Here is a 16,192-nt window from a genome sequence, read left to right on the forward strand (position 1 = left end):
AAAATAGACATCTCCAACGCCAACTCCAACTCCAACTCTCTTTTAATTCTCTCCATTCTGTCGGCTTCCAATTCTTCAAGAATAAGGCCAATTCCTTCAAAATTTGTCATGTTAATCTTGTAATTAACTTTATAAGATAAAATTATGCAGGTATTAAATCTGTACTAATATAAAAATTGTATCGGACACAAAATATAAATTGCCTATTATATCCTTATTACATACTCTCTCCGTCCATAAAAATTAGTCTCTTTTCATTTTTAAAAACTTTCTATCATATTCACATGGTAGACCTTGTTCTCCACTCACAATACAATTAATTATCATTATTAACACTATTTTTTACGTGAGTTCTATTTTTACTCACAATATACTCAACTATTTTTATTAAAATATGTGTCATCCCCTTATAGAATTATTTTTCGTGGACGAAGAAGTATTTAATTTTAGGGGCTATTGCCGAAAAATACCCTAAATTTGCTATTATTTTTATATTATGACCTTTTTTGGGGTCAGAAAATACATAAATTTAATATTGATTCTGAATAGTCACACGAATTGCAATTTCACCCGAATCCAATATGAATAGTCCGCTAATTAACGGGTTCAAGCAAAGCTGCACATCAATAATAGGGTGAAAAAGGGCAATTTTGCCCAAATCCAATTAAAATAGTCTCACGACTTAGAATCAATCATATTGGTTTTGGGCGAAATTGCCAGTCATTGAACGATTCAGAATCAATCTTAAATTCATGTATTTTCTGGCAAAAAAAGTGTTGATATAAACCAGAAAATTGACAAACTAGGAGCAGTTTTCGATAATAACCCCTTAATTTTAAGGGTAATTGTGTACATTGATTATTGTATATTTAAAAAAATATATTACTTCATTAGATATTAAAATAATATAAAAAATATATTCATTAATTTCATTACATTGTCCAAAATCTATTTGATATATATTCAGAACTCTTTTTAAAATTTCGAAAAAGATAAATATCTAATATAATCTAACTACTTAACTAGATACTATATGAAAATAACAATATCACTATTATATAAATAAATAAGGTGTTAGGTCCGGGGGGTCTCGAATAGGTGTATGGGGGGGAATACACCTATAGGCTATTTTTATGACTATCTACTGACCTCAATCAGAGGGATCTCAGTCAGAGATTAAAACGAAACTTTATACGCAAACAAAGACTCCTGTTTTACTGAAATCAGTTTTGACCAACAGGGTTGACGACTGATACTGAAAGCTCTTCAGTAATGAGTTACCAGTTAAGTTACTGGAACTTAACTGATTCAAATAAGGGCTTCAGTCGTGTTTGCAAAGATAGAGATGATATCGCTCTTCCTTACGATCAGAGGATAGTTCAGTCATATTGATATCATACGCAGCGGAAATTAAACTTAGTTTCGCAATAGCCTCGGTGGAGCAAGTTGTTGGATTAAGGTTTCTCTTTGCTGTTAGTCAGTGTTCAGTTTTATCAAATGAAATAGCACAAGTATGAATGTAAAACTGAAAGCTGTAAATAACACAGAGACTTTTACGTGGTTCGGAAAAACCCTTTCCTACATCCACGGCTGGTTGATCAGACCAACAATCCACTCCGCAAGTGCTTTCCTGGTGCACTGCAAACCGTACCCGTGTGCTTGCCTGGTGCACACAACCGTAAACTGAAGATAACCCCTCTTCAGCACCCACACACCTCGCGTAGGATTTTCCTGAACTGAAGATAACCCTTCTTCAGCACCCACACACCTCGCGTAGGATTTCCCTGCTAAGCACACCTCGTGCTCAGACTTTTCACTCAGAGTTCAGAGTACCTTCCTGAACTCCGAATCACTCAAACACTCTTATGGGGGAGAGGTTTAAACGACTTACAAAGAACAAGTTCTTTGAAGCAAGTTTGACCTTTGACTTCTGGGTAAACAGATATATGCCTAGGGTCTAAGAGAATGTATGTAATCAGCAGTGACTGATTTTGGCTTTGGAATTCTCTTCTTCGATTCAAGCTTTGGGCGGTTAAGCTTTAGGCTGAGTAGCAATTTCGGCAGAGCTTCAGTTTATGTCGTTGAATCGGTGAAGATTGAAGTGATCCTCGAGCGCTATTTGTAGGAGAACTCTTGAATAGATCCGTTGGCGTAAATCGTCCTCAAGATTTCTTCCGTTGGAGAGCAATTCGAATTTGGGCTGAGGCTTCAATCTTCGAGGTTCCTTGTCTGTGTGGAAACGGCTCTCTTTGATGGACAGGAGATATGACATCTCTGAAAAGTAACCACCAGATAGGAATGACCTCTGCAGAGATAAGATATTGAGATCTCTGCATTTAATGCGGCTGTACTTGTGCGTACGTGGATTCCTCTGAACGTTGGAAGATCAGTCCTAGGAGGAATGTTCAACTGATACTTGACTTTAGTATCAGTCCATTGCGCGCATTAAATAATCAGTCTTCATCTTATTCTTCAACCGATACTTCAGTTGGTATCTGCAGTCTTCAGTCTTCGACACCGCAACTAAACTAGAAACGAACTCTAACACTTGAGTTCAAAACGATTCTAGTCTATTACAAATAAGTCCTATGAATTTTGGTATCATCAAAACAAGGGTTAGGATATTCCACAAGGTTCCCAACAATTTCCCCCTTTTTGATGATACCAAAACCACACAGCAGTTCTAGACAACAAAAAGACTGAACTCACAGTACAAGTTCTAAACAAGGGGTGAAAACAGTTCCCCCTTAACAATAGAACCTAAACAACTTGTACTTAGAGCAAGAACGAAAACAGTTCTAAAAACAGAACTAAAAAGAAGACAGAAAAACCATAATCAGAGCCTGGACAAAGAGTCATTGTCTTCAGGTTGAGATCAATAAGAGGTTCATTTCATTAATAAAGACTGATAAGCCATCAGTCGAGGTACAGAGCAAGACTTACATTGGAGTAAAAAGAAAAACAAAAACATCATGGAAAACCCATGGACTTCAGCAGTCTGCTTGGTTGCGCCTTGAACTTCTTGATCTTCGTCTTCTGTCTTCGTGTCTTCATGTTCCTAAGCTTGTTCCACTCTCACTTGTGTTTCGTTGAATTGAGGTCTTATCCTCTGGTTAATCTTCCTCATGATCATCGGATGAAAGGATGATCATGTTGCTTGACCGACTTAAGTTCATAAGATTGTGCAACTTTCCCCCTTTTTGGCAACATCAAAAAGAAGGATGAACCTAAGAAGGAAGCGAAGACCATGCGAATGTAAGTTCGCAGGAGGAAGATATTGGGGTCATGGGGGATGAAGAAAGCGAAGGCTTAGAAGGAGGTTAGGAAGAAGAAACAGATGACAAGGAAAAAGAAGAGAAGCAGAGGGTTTGAGAGGTGAGGGGTTGTCAATTCAGTGGAGATTATGAGGGTCTCACTGTTGACATAGCGCCGGTTGACAATGAGTTCCTGCTCATTGTTGTTGCTCCGCATTGAAGCTTCACAAAAGGCGAGAGGCCTTTTGATGAAGGCGATGAAGTCTGTCCTTTTTCAGACAGGTACTACAAACCAATGCACCGGGCATGAGGATGGGAGACGCTCGCTTCGCTGGATACAAGTGAGGGTAGAGCAAACTTTGACGCCGGAGAGACGTTGAGATCCAGTGGAAGGGTCCGGTGAAGACCAAGAATATGAGCGTCATCCTTTAGTCGGAACAAATTTTCTCTGCAACTTTTGAAACAATTGAAAATTTTTCTCACAGTGAAGGCTGTGGAGAGTTGTTAGTTGATGCAGAAAAACTTGTGAAGACAGCATGGTATAAATAGACAAGATTTGAACCATGTAGAAGATGAAAGGTTTTTCGAAAACTGTGCCTAAAATGCAATTGAAGAGAAAATTCGCGTCCGCCGTCACTGCGAGGGACTGTGTTTTCTAAAAAGTTGAAAGGCATCATTACATACTGTCATGTCAATGAGCGTTTCAAGAAATTTTATTGCAGAGGCAAAAAGGTTGGAAGGATTTTTGGCAAAAAGATCAGGACAAGTTCAATCAAAACAGATTTTCACTTCAAAAAAAAATCTTGTCCTTCTCGGATATTCCATTTTCCAACAATTCCAACAATCAGTTAAAGTTTTTAAAAGAAACTGATCAGTTAGAGAAAAGATTTTGAACTAAAAACTTAAAGCTCATAACTGAAAATAACTGATTTTGAAAGGTAAGCATTTAAAATACTTACTGATCAACTGAGCATAGTAGTCAGTTGATACCACGTGATCCTGGTTGATTCAACAGGATGACTTCTTCTTCAGATGAGCATTCGGACTTCATTGCTTTCCACGTCGGCGATCGTAGAAGCAGCAGTTGGTTGACCACCAGTCAGTATGACTGTTTGAGAAGATCTTCAAACACAGCATCACTCTTCAGGGTTGATGAGGCCGATCTTTGCACAAAGATCATTGAACCTCTCTTCTGGAAGAGCCTTGGTCAGCAGGTCCGCTCTCTGAATAGCAGTGGGAATCCATTCCACAGAGACATTCTTCTTTTCGACATGATCACGAATGAAGTGATGTCGAATCTCAATATGCTTTACTCTGGTGTGATGAACTGGATTCTGGGAGATTGCAATAGCACTGGAGCTGTCGCAATAGATAGGAACTTCCTTTTCGTCGATCCCATAGTCCTTTAGTTGATGGACTAACCACAGTATCAGTTCATTGCGCGCATTAAATAATCAGTCTTCAACTTATTCTTCAACTGATACTTCAGTTGGTATCTGTAGTCTTCAGTCTTCAGTCTTCGTTCTTCAGTCTTCAGTCTTCAGTCTTCAGTCTTCGACACCGCAACTAAACTAGAAACGAACTCTAACACTTGAGTTCAAAACGATTCTAGTCTATTACAAATAAGTCCTATGAATTTTGGTATCATCAAAACAAGGGTTAGGATATTCCACAAGGTTCCCAACATAGGGTACATATCAGGCATACACTAAAATTATACGTAAATATTATCATACCTTGATATGTATGTGCTTCAAAATTCAGTATGAATGCTAGATTTCTCAAAAAATACAGTAAAATTTCTATAAATTAATTATTTTTGGGACCTAAAAATTTTATTAATTTAGAAAGACATTGATATATAGATAAATTAATAATTTATTAATTTATAAATGTTTAATTAATTTCAAAAATTATAATTTTAAAATCAAGTTATAATTAATGTGTAAAAACAATAAGAGATCATATTTAAATTAAATAAATGCATATTGTGGCTGATATTATGGAGATTTTAATGATGATCAAGTTAAAGATAATTGAATAATATTTTAACAAGTTACCATAATATTCCAAATTGTAATATTTAATAATTATTATTTATAATATTAACGAAGCCTATGTATTTATAATGAGTTCTTTAAAAAATTATTATCTTATTAAAATAGTTGATTTTTTTAATTGACTCAAGTTGGGACGGAAGAAATTTATCAATTTATAGAGTTTATTAATTTATTTAGTGCTATTTTAAAGAGGTTTTATTTAATTGTAGAATCAAATAAATCAAATTGCTCATTCAAATAATTAAATATAATAAATATTATATTTATATCTTTTAATTTTATAAAATAAAATAACATTAATTTCACGTAACGACATTTATTACACACACAATGTATCTTTGTTTCTGTTAGCTAGTTCATTCAAAATATACCTATAAAATACACATAATCAATTGGTCAATTGCTCTAAAACACACACATAATTAATGCTCTTCCATTAATAATTAATGTTGCATTTCTAAAACACATATATATAAAATTTGAGGTGATCTCCTATACACTCGAGTGTACCGTACATCAGGTGTAAATGACACTAACAGTAATATTATCTTGGAATGACATTAACATTATTTTGTTTAATAAATGACACTATCATGCTATATAAATAACACTATCTCAAAATGACACTAACACTAAATGACACTATCATGTTATCAAAATGGCACTTCGTGATAAAATTTTATGGCACATGATGTAGGACTTTTAATTTTTTGATTTTCAAATACGTTATTTGAAATACATTATTTTAATTTTTTGATTTTCAAATACATTATTTTAATATAAGCTGGCAAGAACTTCCTAGTACTCCTGTTTGAGATCTTAAAACTACCGCTGGAGTTGGAAGTTTCAACAAATTATATTTGGTCTCTAAACAAGTTGATTTCAATATAAAAGTATTTCTTTCGCATTACACCGGCGCAAATGCTACTAAATACTCTCTCCATCCCACTAAGTATATCTCCTTACTTTTTGGGCACTGTAATTAAGAAGAATAATGATTAAATGTTAAAAGTGATAAATAGTGATGTGACCCACAAGTTTTTGTGAGAGAGTAGTTTCTTTTTATGGAAATGCCATTATTAATGGGACATACAAAAAAGAAAAATGGGTCATTACTAATAGGACGGAGGAAATAATAAATATAAGAAAAATAATGAATTTTGTTTGAAGCAAAGTAACCGGAGAAAGAAAAACAAATGTTTTTAAGAGGTTCCAGCTTTCAATTAATTTCGTTCTAACTTGATATTTTGATCGTTGATGTTAATATGACTTTAATTAGTTAAAACAGTTGAGGACGCTTCTAATCTCTTCTTACTTAATCAATAATTAAGAAGATGCTTTACTAACTATTTTCTTAATCGACTAATAACAATAAGAGATGCTTTATGGATTTAACGAGTCAACAATATTATATTTTTGGGAAACTTGATTCAAAATAAATAAAATAATTTACCATTAATCAAACTTAACAACAACTATGTATGGTTGATTCAAATCATTTCTAACTAATTTCAAATTGCTAAATATTTGTGATTATCTAACATAATTGAAACAATTAACCATAATAAACACACATAATCACATATGCTTACATAAGAATTAAAGGAGATTAGTTAAAAAAAAAAAGAATTAAAGGAGATTTTTTTTTGAATTATTATTGAAGTAAAAGAAATCAATTAGAACTCATAATAAAAGTAAACATAAAATTTTGCTTGAGATTGAGTAAAAAATTAGCGTAAAACAACAAAAGTAGGAACTAAGAAAAAGAAAGAATATTTTCTTTTGATAAATTAATAATTAAATATATAAATTTAAAGATGGCCTTATAGTAAATTCAAAGAAAGAATAAATTTTGATTGACGATGGAAGAATGAACGAAGAAAAAGAAAATAAATTTTGATTGTTATGCAAAAGTGTCGTTTGATCTCCCGCTGAGACAAGTAATTTCATAGTATATGTATAAACCTAATCTAGCCATCTAAGTGGACCAATTGGGCCCGGGCTAGATAAAACTAACAAACTAGACCGTAATTCTAAAATTTTAAAACTAGACCAAATTAATTCTTCTAATTTGTTTTCACATTGAAATACTCCCTCCGTCCACCAATTCAAGGCCTAGGGCAAGTGTAAATTACACTTGCCCTAGGCCTTGAATTGGTGGACGGAGGGAGTAATAAAATAGACATCTCCAACTCCAACTCCAACTCCAACTCTCTTTTAATTCTCTCCATTCTGTCGGTTTCCAATTCTTCAAGAATAAGGCCAATTCCTTCAAAATTTGTCATGTTAATCTTGTAATTAACTTTATAAGATAAAATTATGCAGGTATTAAATCTATACTAATATAAAAATTGTATCGGACACAAAATATAAATTGCCTATTATATCCTTATTACATATTCTCTCCGTCCACAAAAATTAATCTCTTTTCATTTTTGACAACTTTCTATCACATGGTAGACCCTATTATCTACTCACAATACAATTACTTATCATTATTACCACTATTTTTTACATGAGTTCTATTTTTTACTCATAATATACTCAACTATTCTTATGAAAATTTGTGTAGTCCCCTTATAGAATTATTTTTCGTGGACGAAGAAGTATTTAATTTTAGGGGCTATTGCTGAAAAATACCCTACATTTGCTATTATTTTTATATTATAACCTATTTTGGGTCAAAAAAATACATAAATTTAATATTGATTCTGAATAGTCACACGAATTGTAATTTCACTCGAATCCAATATGAATAATCTGCTAATTAAGGGGTTTAAGCAAAGCTGCATATCAATAATAGGGTGAAGCAAAGCTGCATATCAATAATAGGGTGAAAAAGAGCAATTTTGCCCAAATCCAATTAAAATATTCTCACGGCTTACAGTTTCTTATTGTCACATCATATTGGTTTTGGGCGAAATTGCTAGTCATTGAACGATTCAGAATTAATCTTAAATTCATGTAGTTTTTTGACAAAAAAAGTGTTGATATAAACCAGAACATTGACAAACTTGGAGTAGTTTTCGGTAATAACCCCTTAATTTTAAGGGTAATTGATTGATTATTGTATATTAAAAAAAATATATTACTTCATTAGATATTAAAATACTATAAAAATATATTCATTAATTTCATTACATTGTCCAAAATCTATTTGATATATATCCAGAAGTCTTTTTAGAATTTTGAAAAAGATAAATATCTAATATAATCTAACTACTTAACTGGATATATGAAAATAACAATATATCACTATTATATAAATAAATAGGGTACATATCAGACATACACTAAAATTTTACATAAATATTAGGGGTAATTGCCTGTAAATCCCTAACGTTTACACGGAATTGGTTTTTGCACCTATTTTTATTTTTCTTCTTTTAAATACCTAACCTTTAGTTTTTATCTCAAATTTGTCCGGTGACCGATTTTTTCTAACGTCGGCGTCGGAAATGCCACGGTGGCAGCCGGAATCGACAAGGTGGCAGTCGGAATTGACACCTAGACATTTTCTTTTACATGTGGCATAAAAAAAAAACAAAAACAAATAAAAGAAAACAAAAATCGAAACCAGTGCCCTTTCCCCTTCCCCCACCCCTAACTTCCCCTCTCCCCACCCGCCGTCGCCGCTGCCACCAGTCCGGCGCTCGCCACCCCCTCCCCCTCCCCACCCTCGGCGCCGCCCCCTCCCCCTTCTCAGAGCCCGTCAGCCCTCCACCCCAAATCTTTGCGCCGCCTCCCTTCGAATTTCTGCGTCTTCTTAGATTTCAGATCTGTGCGATTGTGTAGGGGTTAGCCGGAGAAGATGTCGGCTGGGGTTGGGGTTGCGTGGCCGAATTTGCAGAGATCGGCGGGGCTGGGGTTACGCTGGGATTTTACGATGGAGGCTGGAAGAGAGGCGGTGGATGATAGGTATGGCGAGGGTAGAGAAGAGAGAAAGAGGCGCACTACCACAGCCTGGGAGGGAAGGGCTGACGGGTCTGGGGAGGAGGAGGGGGCGGCGGGTGCAGGCGGCGCCGGTGGGGGGGGGGGGAGTTAGGGTTTGGGAGGTGGGAGAATGGAGAAGATGATGATGTGAATGTTTTCTTTATCATTTATTTTTTTTATTTTTTTTCCACATGTCCTAAATTTGCTTAGGTGTCACTTTCCGGCTGCCACTGCATCGATTCTGGCTGCCACCTTGTAATTTTCGGCGCCGGCGTAAGAAAAATCCGATCACCGGATAAATTTGAGACAAAAACTAAAGGTTAGGTATTTAAAAGAAGAAAAATAAAAATAGGTGCAAAAACCAATTCCGTGTAAACGTTAGGGATTTACAGGCAATTACCCCTAAATATTATCATACCTTGATATGTATGTGCTTGAAAATTCAGTATGAATGCTAGATTTCTTAAAAAATACAGTAAAATTTCTATAAATAATTATTTTTGGGACCTAAAAATTTATTAATTTAGAGAGACATTAATATATAGATAAATTAATAATTTATTAATTTATAAAGTGCTTTTTTAATTTCAAAAATTATAATTTAAAAATCAAGTTATAATATGTAAAAACAACAAGAGATCATATTTAAATTAAATAAATGCATATCAATTCATTGTGAATGATATTATGGAGATTCTAATGATGATCAAGTTGAAGATAATTGAATAATATTTTAACAAGTTACCAGAATATTTCTAATTGTAATATTTAATAATTATTATTTATAATATTAACTGAGCCTATGTATTTATAATGAGTTCTTTAAAAAATTATTATCTTATTAAAATAGATGATTTTTTGAATTGACTCAAATTGAGACCGGAGAAATTTATCAGTTTATAGAGTTTATTAATTTATTCGGTACTATTTTAAAGAGGTTTTATTTAATTGTAGAATCAAATAAATCAAATTGCACATTCAAACAATAAAATATAATAAATATTATATTTATATTTTTTACTTTTATTTAATAAAATAACATTAATTTCACATAACGACATTTATTACATGCACAACGTATCTTTGTTTCTGCTAGTTCATTCAAAATATACCTATAAAATACACATAATCAATTGGTCAATTGCTCTAAAACACATACATATATAAACACACACACACACATACACACACACACACACACATATATATATATATATATATATAATTTGAGGTGGTACACCGGGTGTAAATGACACTAACATTAACACTAAATGACATTAATAATATCTTGGAATAATATTAACAGTATTTTGTTTTACAAATGATACTATCATATTATATAAATAACATTATATTAAAATGACATTAACATTAAATGACACTATCATATTATCGAAATGACACTTTGTGATAAAATTTTATGAAACATGATGCAGGACTTTTAATTTTTTTATTTCCAAATACATTATTTTAATATAGACTGGCAAGAACTTCCTGGTACTCCTGTTTGAGATCTTAAAACTATTGCTGGAGTTCGAAGTTTCAACAAATTATATTTGGTCTCTAAACCTTTTATTTGATTTCGTCAGAAAAAATTCAGCCTAACTGTAACGAAATTTGTTACTGAATTTGAATTAGGTTCCATCCCAGCTTCCATATTCAATATCTCAACACTGGAGATATTAAATCTTCAACAGAATCAATTTTCCGGCCGTCTTCCTCCAAACATGTGTGTTTCACTTGTGAATCTTCAAGAGCTATATTTGCATACTAATAGACTCAGCGGTGAAATTCCAACTTGTATTAACAATGCTTCGAAGCTTACTTTTTTGGAATTGAACTCAAACTCATTCACCGGCTCTATCCCCGACTTTGGTAATCTAAGACAGCTGCAAGCGCTTCGGCTCTGGGAAAATAACTTCACAGGAGCTGAATTTCTCTCTTCTTTGACTAACTGTCGGAATTTGGAGACATTGGAAATATCGAACAATCCACAGATGAATGGCATCCTCCCAGCTTCCATTGGGAATTTATCTACTTCTCTTGTCACTTTTTCAGCATCTTCCTGCGGCATTCGAGGTGCTATTCCTTCTGAAATTGGAAACTTAAGCAGTTTGCAAACTCTGGAGTTATCTGGGAATCAATTCACAGGATTCATCCCGACAACAGTGGGAAAGTTGAAGCAACTAGTAAAGTTGCAGTTTTATGGTAGCCAGTTGCAAGGATATATCCCTCGTGAGCTTTGCAATATCAGTACTTTGGGGTATCTGTTTTTGAGTGTTAATATGCTTACGGGTTCAGTCCCTGAATGTTTGGGAGAAATCAAATCGCTAAAAGAAGTCTCATTGGCCTCAAACAAGCTCAATTCCACACTTCCTTCCAACTTGTTAAATATTCAAGATCTCTTATTTCTAAACTTATCTTTAAACTATTTGAGTGGTGAGCTTCCATATCAGATGAGGATGAGGGCTATCTACTTTTTAGACTTATCATCTAACAAGTTTTCAGGAAATATTCCCAGCTCAATTGGAGACTGCAAATCACTGGAATACCTAATTTTATCAAATAACAAGTTGAATGGATCCATCCCCAAATCTTTGGGGGAGCTCGGAGGCTTGCAGACATTGAATCTTTCCAATAATAATCTTTCTGGTTTGATACCAAAGTCATTGGAAAATCTTAAGCTTAAGCAATTTGATGTGTCGTGTAATCAATTGGAAGGGGAAATTCCAAATGAGGGTTGTTTTGCCGACTTTAGTGCTCAATCATTTCTTAACAACTCTGGTCTCTGTGGGCCAGAAAGATTTCAAGTGCCATCCTGCAAAACAGATCATCCAAGATCTACATCCAAGACTGTTTCTCTAGTAATGAAATATGTTGTTCCCCCCCTCCTTGGATTCATGTTAGTGGTGATCGGCATACTCATTCTCTTAAGGAGATGGAGACCGCAAGAGAAACCACCTACAAGTGCGAATTCATCAGTAACTAGTAGTTGGAAAATAGTTTCAGAGAAAGAACTCGAGTTGGGAACGAGTTCTTTTAGTGAGACGAATCTTCTTGGAAGAGGAGGCATCGGTTCAGTATTCAAAGCAACACTTGCAGATGGGACACTGGTTGCTGTCAAAGTCTTCAACTTGCAAGTAGAAGGAGCTACCAAGATCTTCGACACTGAAAGCCGGATATTGGGCACCATTCGACATAGAAACTTAGTCAAGACAATTGGTTGTTGCAGTAACACCGGATTCAAAGCCTTGATTCTTGCATACATGCCTAATGGAAGCTTGGACGAATGGTTGCATTCTGATAAATTATGTCTGGATTTGGTTGAAAGACTGAAGATAGCAATAGATGTTGCATTTGCCTTGGAATATCTCCATCATGGTCACACTTTCCCTATTGCTCATTGTGATATAAAGCCAAGCAATGTGTTGCTCGATGCAGATATGACTGCTCATGTTGGTGATTTCGGTATTTCCAAGCTCTTTGACAATGGTGAGGCTGCAGTTCATACTGTAACCATGGCAACAATCGGCTATGCAGCACCAGGTGATGCATACTTTTCAAAAATCTTAAACTTCACTCTTTCTTTGAAAGTCATCTGAACTTACCATTTATTTTATGATGTGCAATGCTATTAGAGTTTGGATCCGAAGGAATGATATCGACGAGTGGGGACGTATACAGCTACGGAATACTGTTGTTGGAGATATTTACGAGTAAGAGGCCAACAAATGATATGTTTGGCGCGGAAATGAGCATAAAGGAATGGGTGGGTAAGGCATTACAAGAAGATAGGATAAGTGAAATTGTGGCGCCTGCTTTGCTATCAACAGAAGATCCGCATTTCTGTGCAAAGGAGCAATGCGTGTTATCTATTTTTGATTTGGCGATGAAATGTTTAGCCTTTTTGCCCGAGGAAAGGATCAACATGATGGAAGTCGTGGCTGCTCTACAGAAGATCAAAGACAAGTTTGCTGTGGAAGAGATCAAGAAGAAACATCACAAGTGATAGCTAGATTGTTTGCATTGGTTCGTAAAATAATTAATAGTTTGTATATATGTGTTGGTGTCGATGAATTTGGTGTGCCAAGTATGGTTGTTTAGTGGAGGTTGATATTTTTCTTCTCAAATAGTAGCTTATTTGTTTCCTTGGTACTTGGTAGTTTATCCCATCTTTGGCTCCTTTGCTTTTGACCTCGGGCTTATTAGCTTATACTATCAAATATAGTGGGAAACTTTGATTTTCCCTCTTTTTGATATTTTGCAATTTTGAGAGTGTTAGAACTAGATGTCAATCTAAAACTTGTGGGCTGGTCGATTAGACCGATAATTTGAGAGGGTTTAGGGCTGGTCAATCTAATACTTAACATAAAACTTTTAGATGTAAAAATTAAAAAAATGATAATCATTTAACAAAAATGTATGTATTTTATATATTTCTAAGAGTTGCATATTGGTTAAATAAACATAGGACTGTTTAAATGGATATATGGGTATTGGATAAGCCGGTAATCGAACCGAACCATCCGAATTTGGTTTTTGGTTATCGGTTTAGCATCAATTATTAAATTTCTAAAAATTTCGGATATCGGTTAACCCGATAATCGATTCAGGTTAACTGAATAATCATTTTTATTAAATTTATAGTTTTATATATATATATATATATATATATATATATATATATATAGGGAAGAGTTCAATGGAGACCACTCCCCTACATAGAGAATGAAGACCAAATCAGAGTCATTGATCTCACCAAAATCAATGAATCAGATTCATCCGAATTCTTGAAGTTTAGGAAATCCCGTAAATTCCTCATTTTCCAATTTTGGGAACCAACGAACATTATTATGAACTTACGAACATAAGTATGTTTATTTGTATGTTCATTTGTTTTTATACGAACATATCGACGAACATTAGTATGTTCATTTGTTTTTTATACGAACACATAGACGAACATTAGTATGTTCGTAAGTTCATAATAATGTTCGTTGGTTCCCAGAATTGAAAAATGAGGAATTTACTGGATTTCATAAACTTGAAGAATTCAGATTAATCTGATTCATTGATTTTGGTGAGATCAATGGCTCTGCTTTGGTCTCTATTCTCTATGTATATAGTGGTCTCCATTGAAGCTGACCCTATATATATATATATATATATATATATATATATATATATGGTTAATTGCCGGAAAAACCATATACTTTTTCGATTTTTGGTTATTTCCCATGACAAAAAAAGTATGAACAGAAATCCATGAATTGAAAACTTAATTGTAATTTTCCCCCGCGTCCATTTTCCGGCGATCTCCGATGGAGCTCCGATCCAACGTGGCATAATTCATTCCATCTGTCAAAATAAATTGATGACTAGGCAACCACATCGCCTGATGACTAGGCAGCCACGTCGCCGCCGCCTGAAACCCACATTTATGAAAGAGGCGCCGCAGATCTGGTTCTGTCTCCCTCCTCCTGCTTTGTCAAGCAATGAGCCCTAATTAATGAGAATGGAGGCGAGCAAACTGGAAGAGGAAAGGGGAGGGCGGAGGCGGCGAGGCGAGAGGGCAGAGGTTGGAGGCGAGACGAGGGCGGCGGAAGTGGGAGCCGGGATCCGAATCAGTTACCCAAATTTCTGAAAGAGGCGCCGCAGATCTGGTTCTGTCTCCCCCTGCTTTGTCAAGCAATGAGCCCTAATTAATGAGAATAGAGGCGAGCGAACTGGAAGAGGAAAGGGGAGGGCGGAGGCGGTGTGTGGAAGCGGCGAGGCGAGAAGGCAGAGGTTGGAGGCGAGATGAGGGCGGCGGAGGTGGGAGCTGGGATCTAAATCAGTTCTCTCAAAACTAATTGTCGTGCCAACTGCCAATCGCCGCCGGCGTCGGGGACTCGGGGTGGAGTCACGAGGCTCGGGCAAGGCGACCGTTGACTGGTTTGCTGGCGCCGGAGGTCGAGGTGACGGGACTAAAAAAAGCTTCACTATCGCCGCAAAACTCCAATTCAGGCGACCGTTGACTGGTCTGCTGACATCGTTTAATTAAAATTAAAACAGCGTCGTCTCGTTCAATTCCCGGCGATGACACGCTGGAAATCCGATTGCCACCTCGGATTCAATTTGGGGAAAAAATGGACACGGGGGAAAATTACAATTAAGTTTTCAATTCATGGATTTCTGTTCAGACTTTTTTTGTCATGGGAAATAACCAAAAATCAAAAAAGTATGTGGTTTTTCCGGCAATTAACCCATATATATATATATACTCCCTCCGTCCACTAATTCATGACCTAAGGAGCAAAACACGGGTTTTAAGAAAAAGTGTATTTTTATTAGTTGAGTGGAGAAAGGGACCCACAATTAATGTATTGTTTATTAGTTGAGTGGAGAAAAAAATGTATTATTTTGGGACCCACCAATTAAATATAAATAAAAACTTACTAAAAATGGATAGGCCTTGAGTTGGTGGACGTCCCAAAAAGGAAAGAAGGCCTTGAATTAGTGGACGGATGGAGTATATATTAAAATTATAATAATTATTATTTTTTTAAATTCATATTTAATATATATATATATACTAATAGAAAAAGAGCCTAAGGCAGTCTAAGGCACAACTTATGGATTGCCCATTTTACCCTTGTTATGTATTTATTATTATATTTATAAAATATAAATCTATTTTGATATACTCCCCCCGTCCACCAAAAAAACTCCTACTCGCCCTTAAATATTTGTCCACAAAAAAAACTCCTACTCTACTTTGGACATTAGTTAGACCCTCCCTTGCTTTTTAAAATTAGTTCCACCTGTACCGTATTGGCCCCACTTTACTCATATTCATTACTTATGTTATTAGTATTATGATTATTATATTATTATTATATTATTGATATATTATTATATTATTATTATTATTATTATTATTATTATATCCCTTAATTATATAAT

General features: G+C 35.0%; 1 protein-coding gene across 5 annotated transcripts in view; it reads left to right on the plus strand.

The window, feature by feature from the left end:
- The window catches only part of LOC131002647 (probable LRR receptor-like serine/threonine-protein kinase At3g47570), a 37,476-nt gene extending 24,099 nt beyond the window's left edge, over positions 1 to 13,377 (plus strand). For all 5 annotated transcript variants that reach the window (XM_057929120.1, XM_057929117.1, XM_057929118.1 and 2 more), the window contains 2 exons: positions 10,886 to 12,793; positions 12,886 to 13,377. In XM_057929120.1, coding sequence (XP_057785103.1) covers positions 10,886 to 12,793; positions 12,886 to 13,256 — 2,279 coding nt within the window. In that variant the 3' untranslated portion in view covers positions 13,257 to 13,377. The remainder of the gene's footprint in view (positions 1 to 10,885; positions 12,794 to 12,885) is intronic.
- The last annotated feature ends 2,815 nt before the right edge of the window (positions 13,378 to 16,192 follow it).

The sequence above is a fragment of the Salvia miltiorrhiza genome, unplaced genomic scaffold (assembly GCF_028751815.1).
Source record: "Salvia miltiorrhiza cultivar Shanhuang (shh) unplaced genomic scaffold, IMPLAD_Smil_shh fragScaff_scaffold_173, whole genome shotgun sequence".
Lineage (NCBI taxonomy): Eukaryota > Viridiplantae > Streptophyta > Magnoliopsida > Lamiales > Lamiaceae > Salvia > Salvia miltiorrhiza.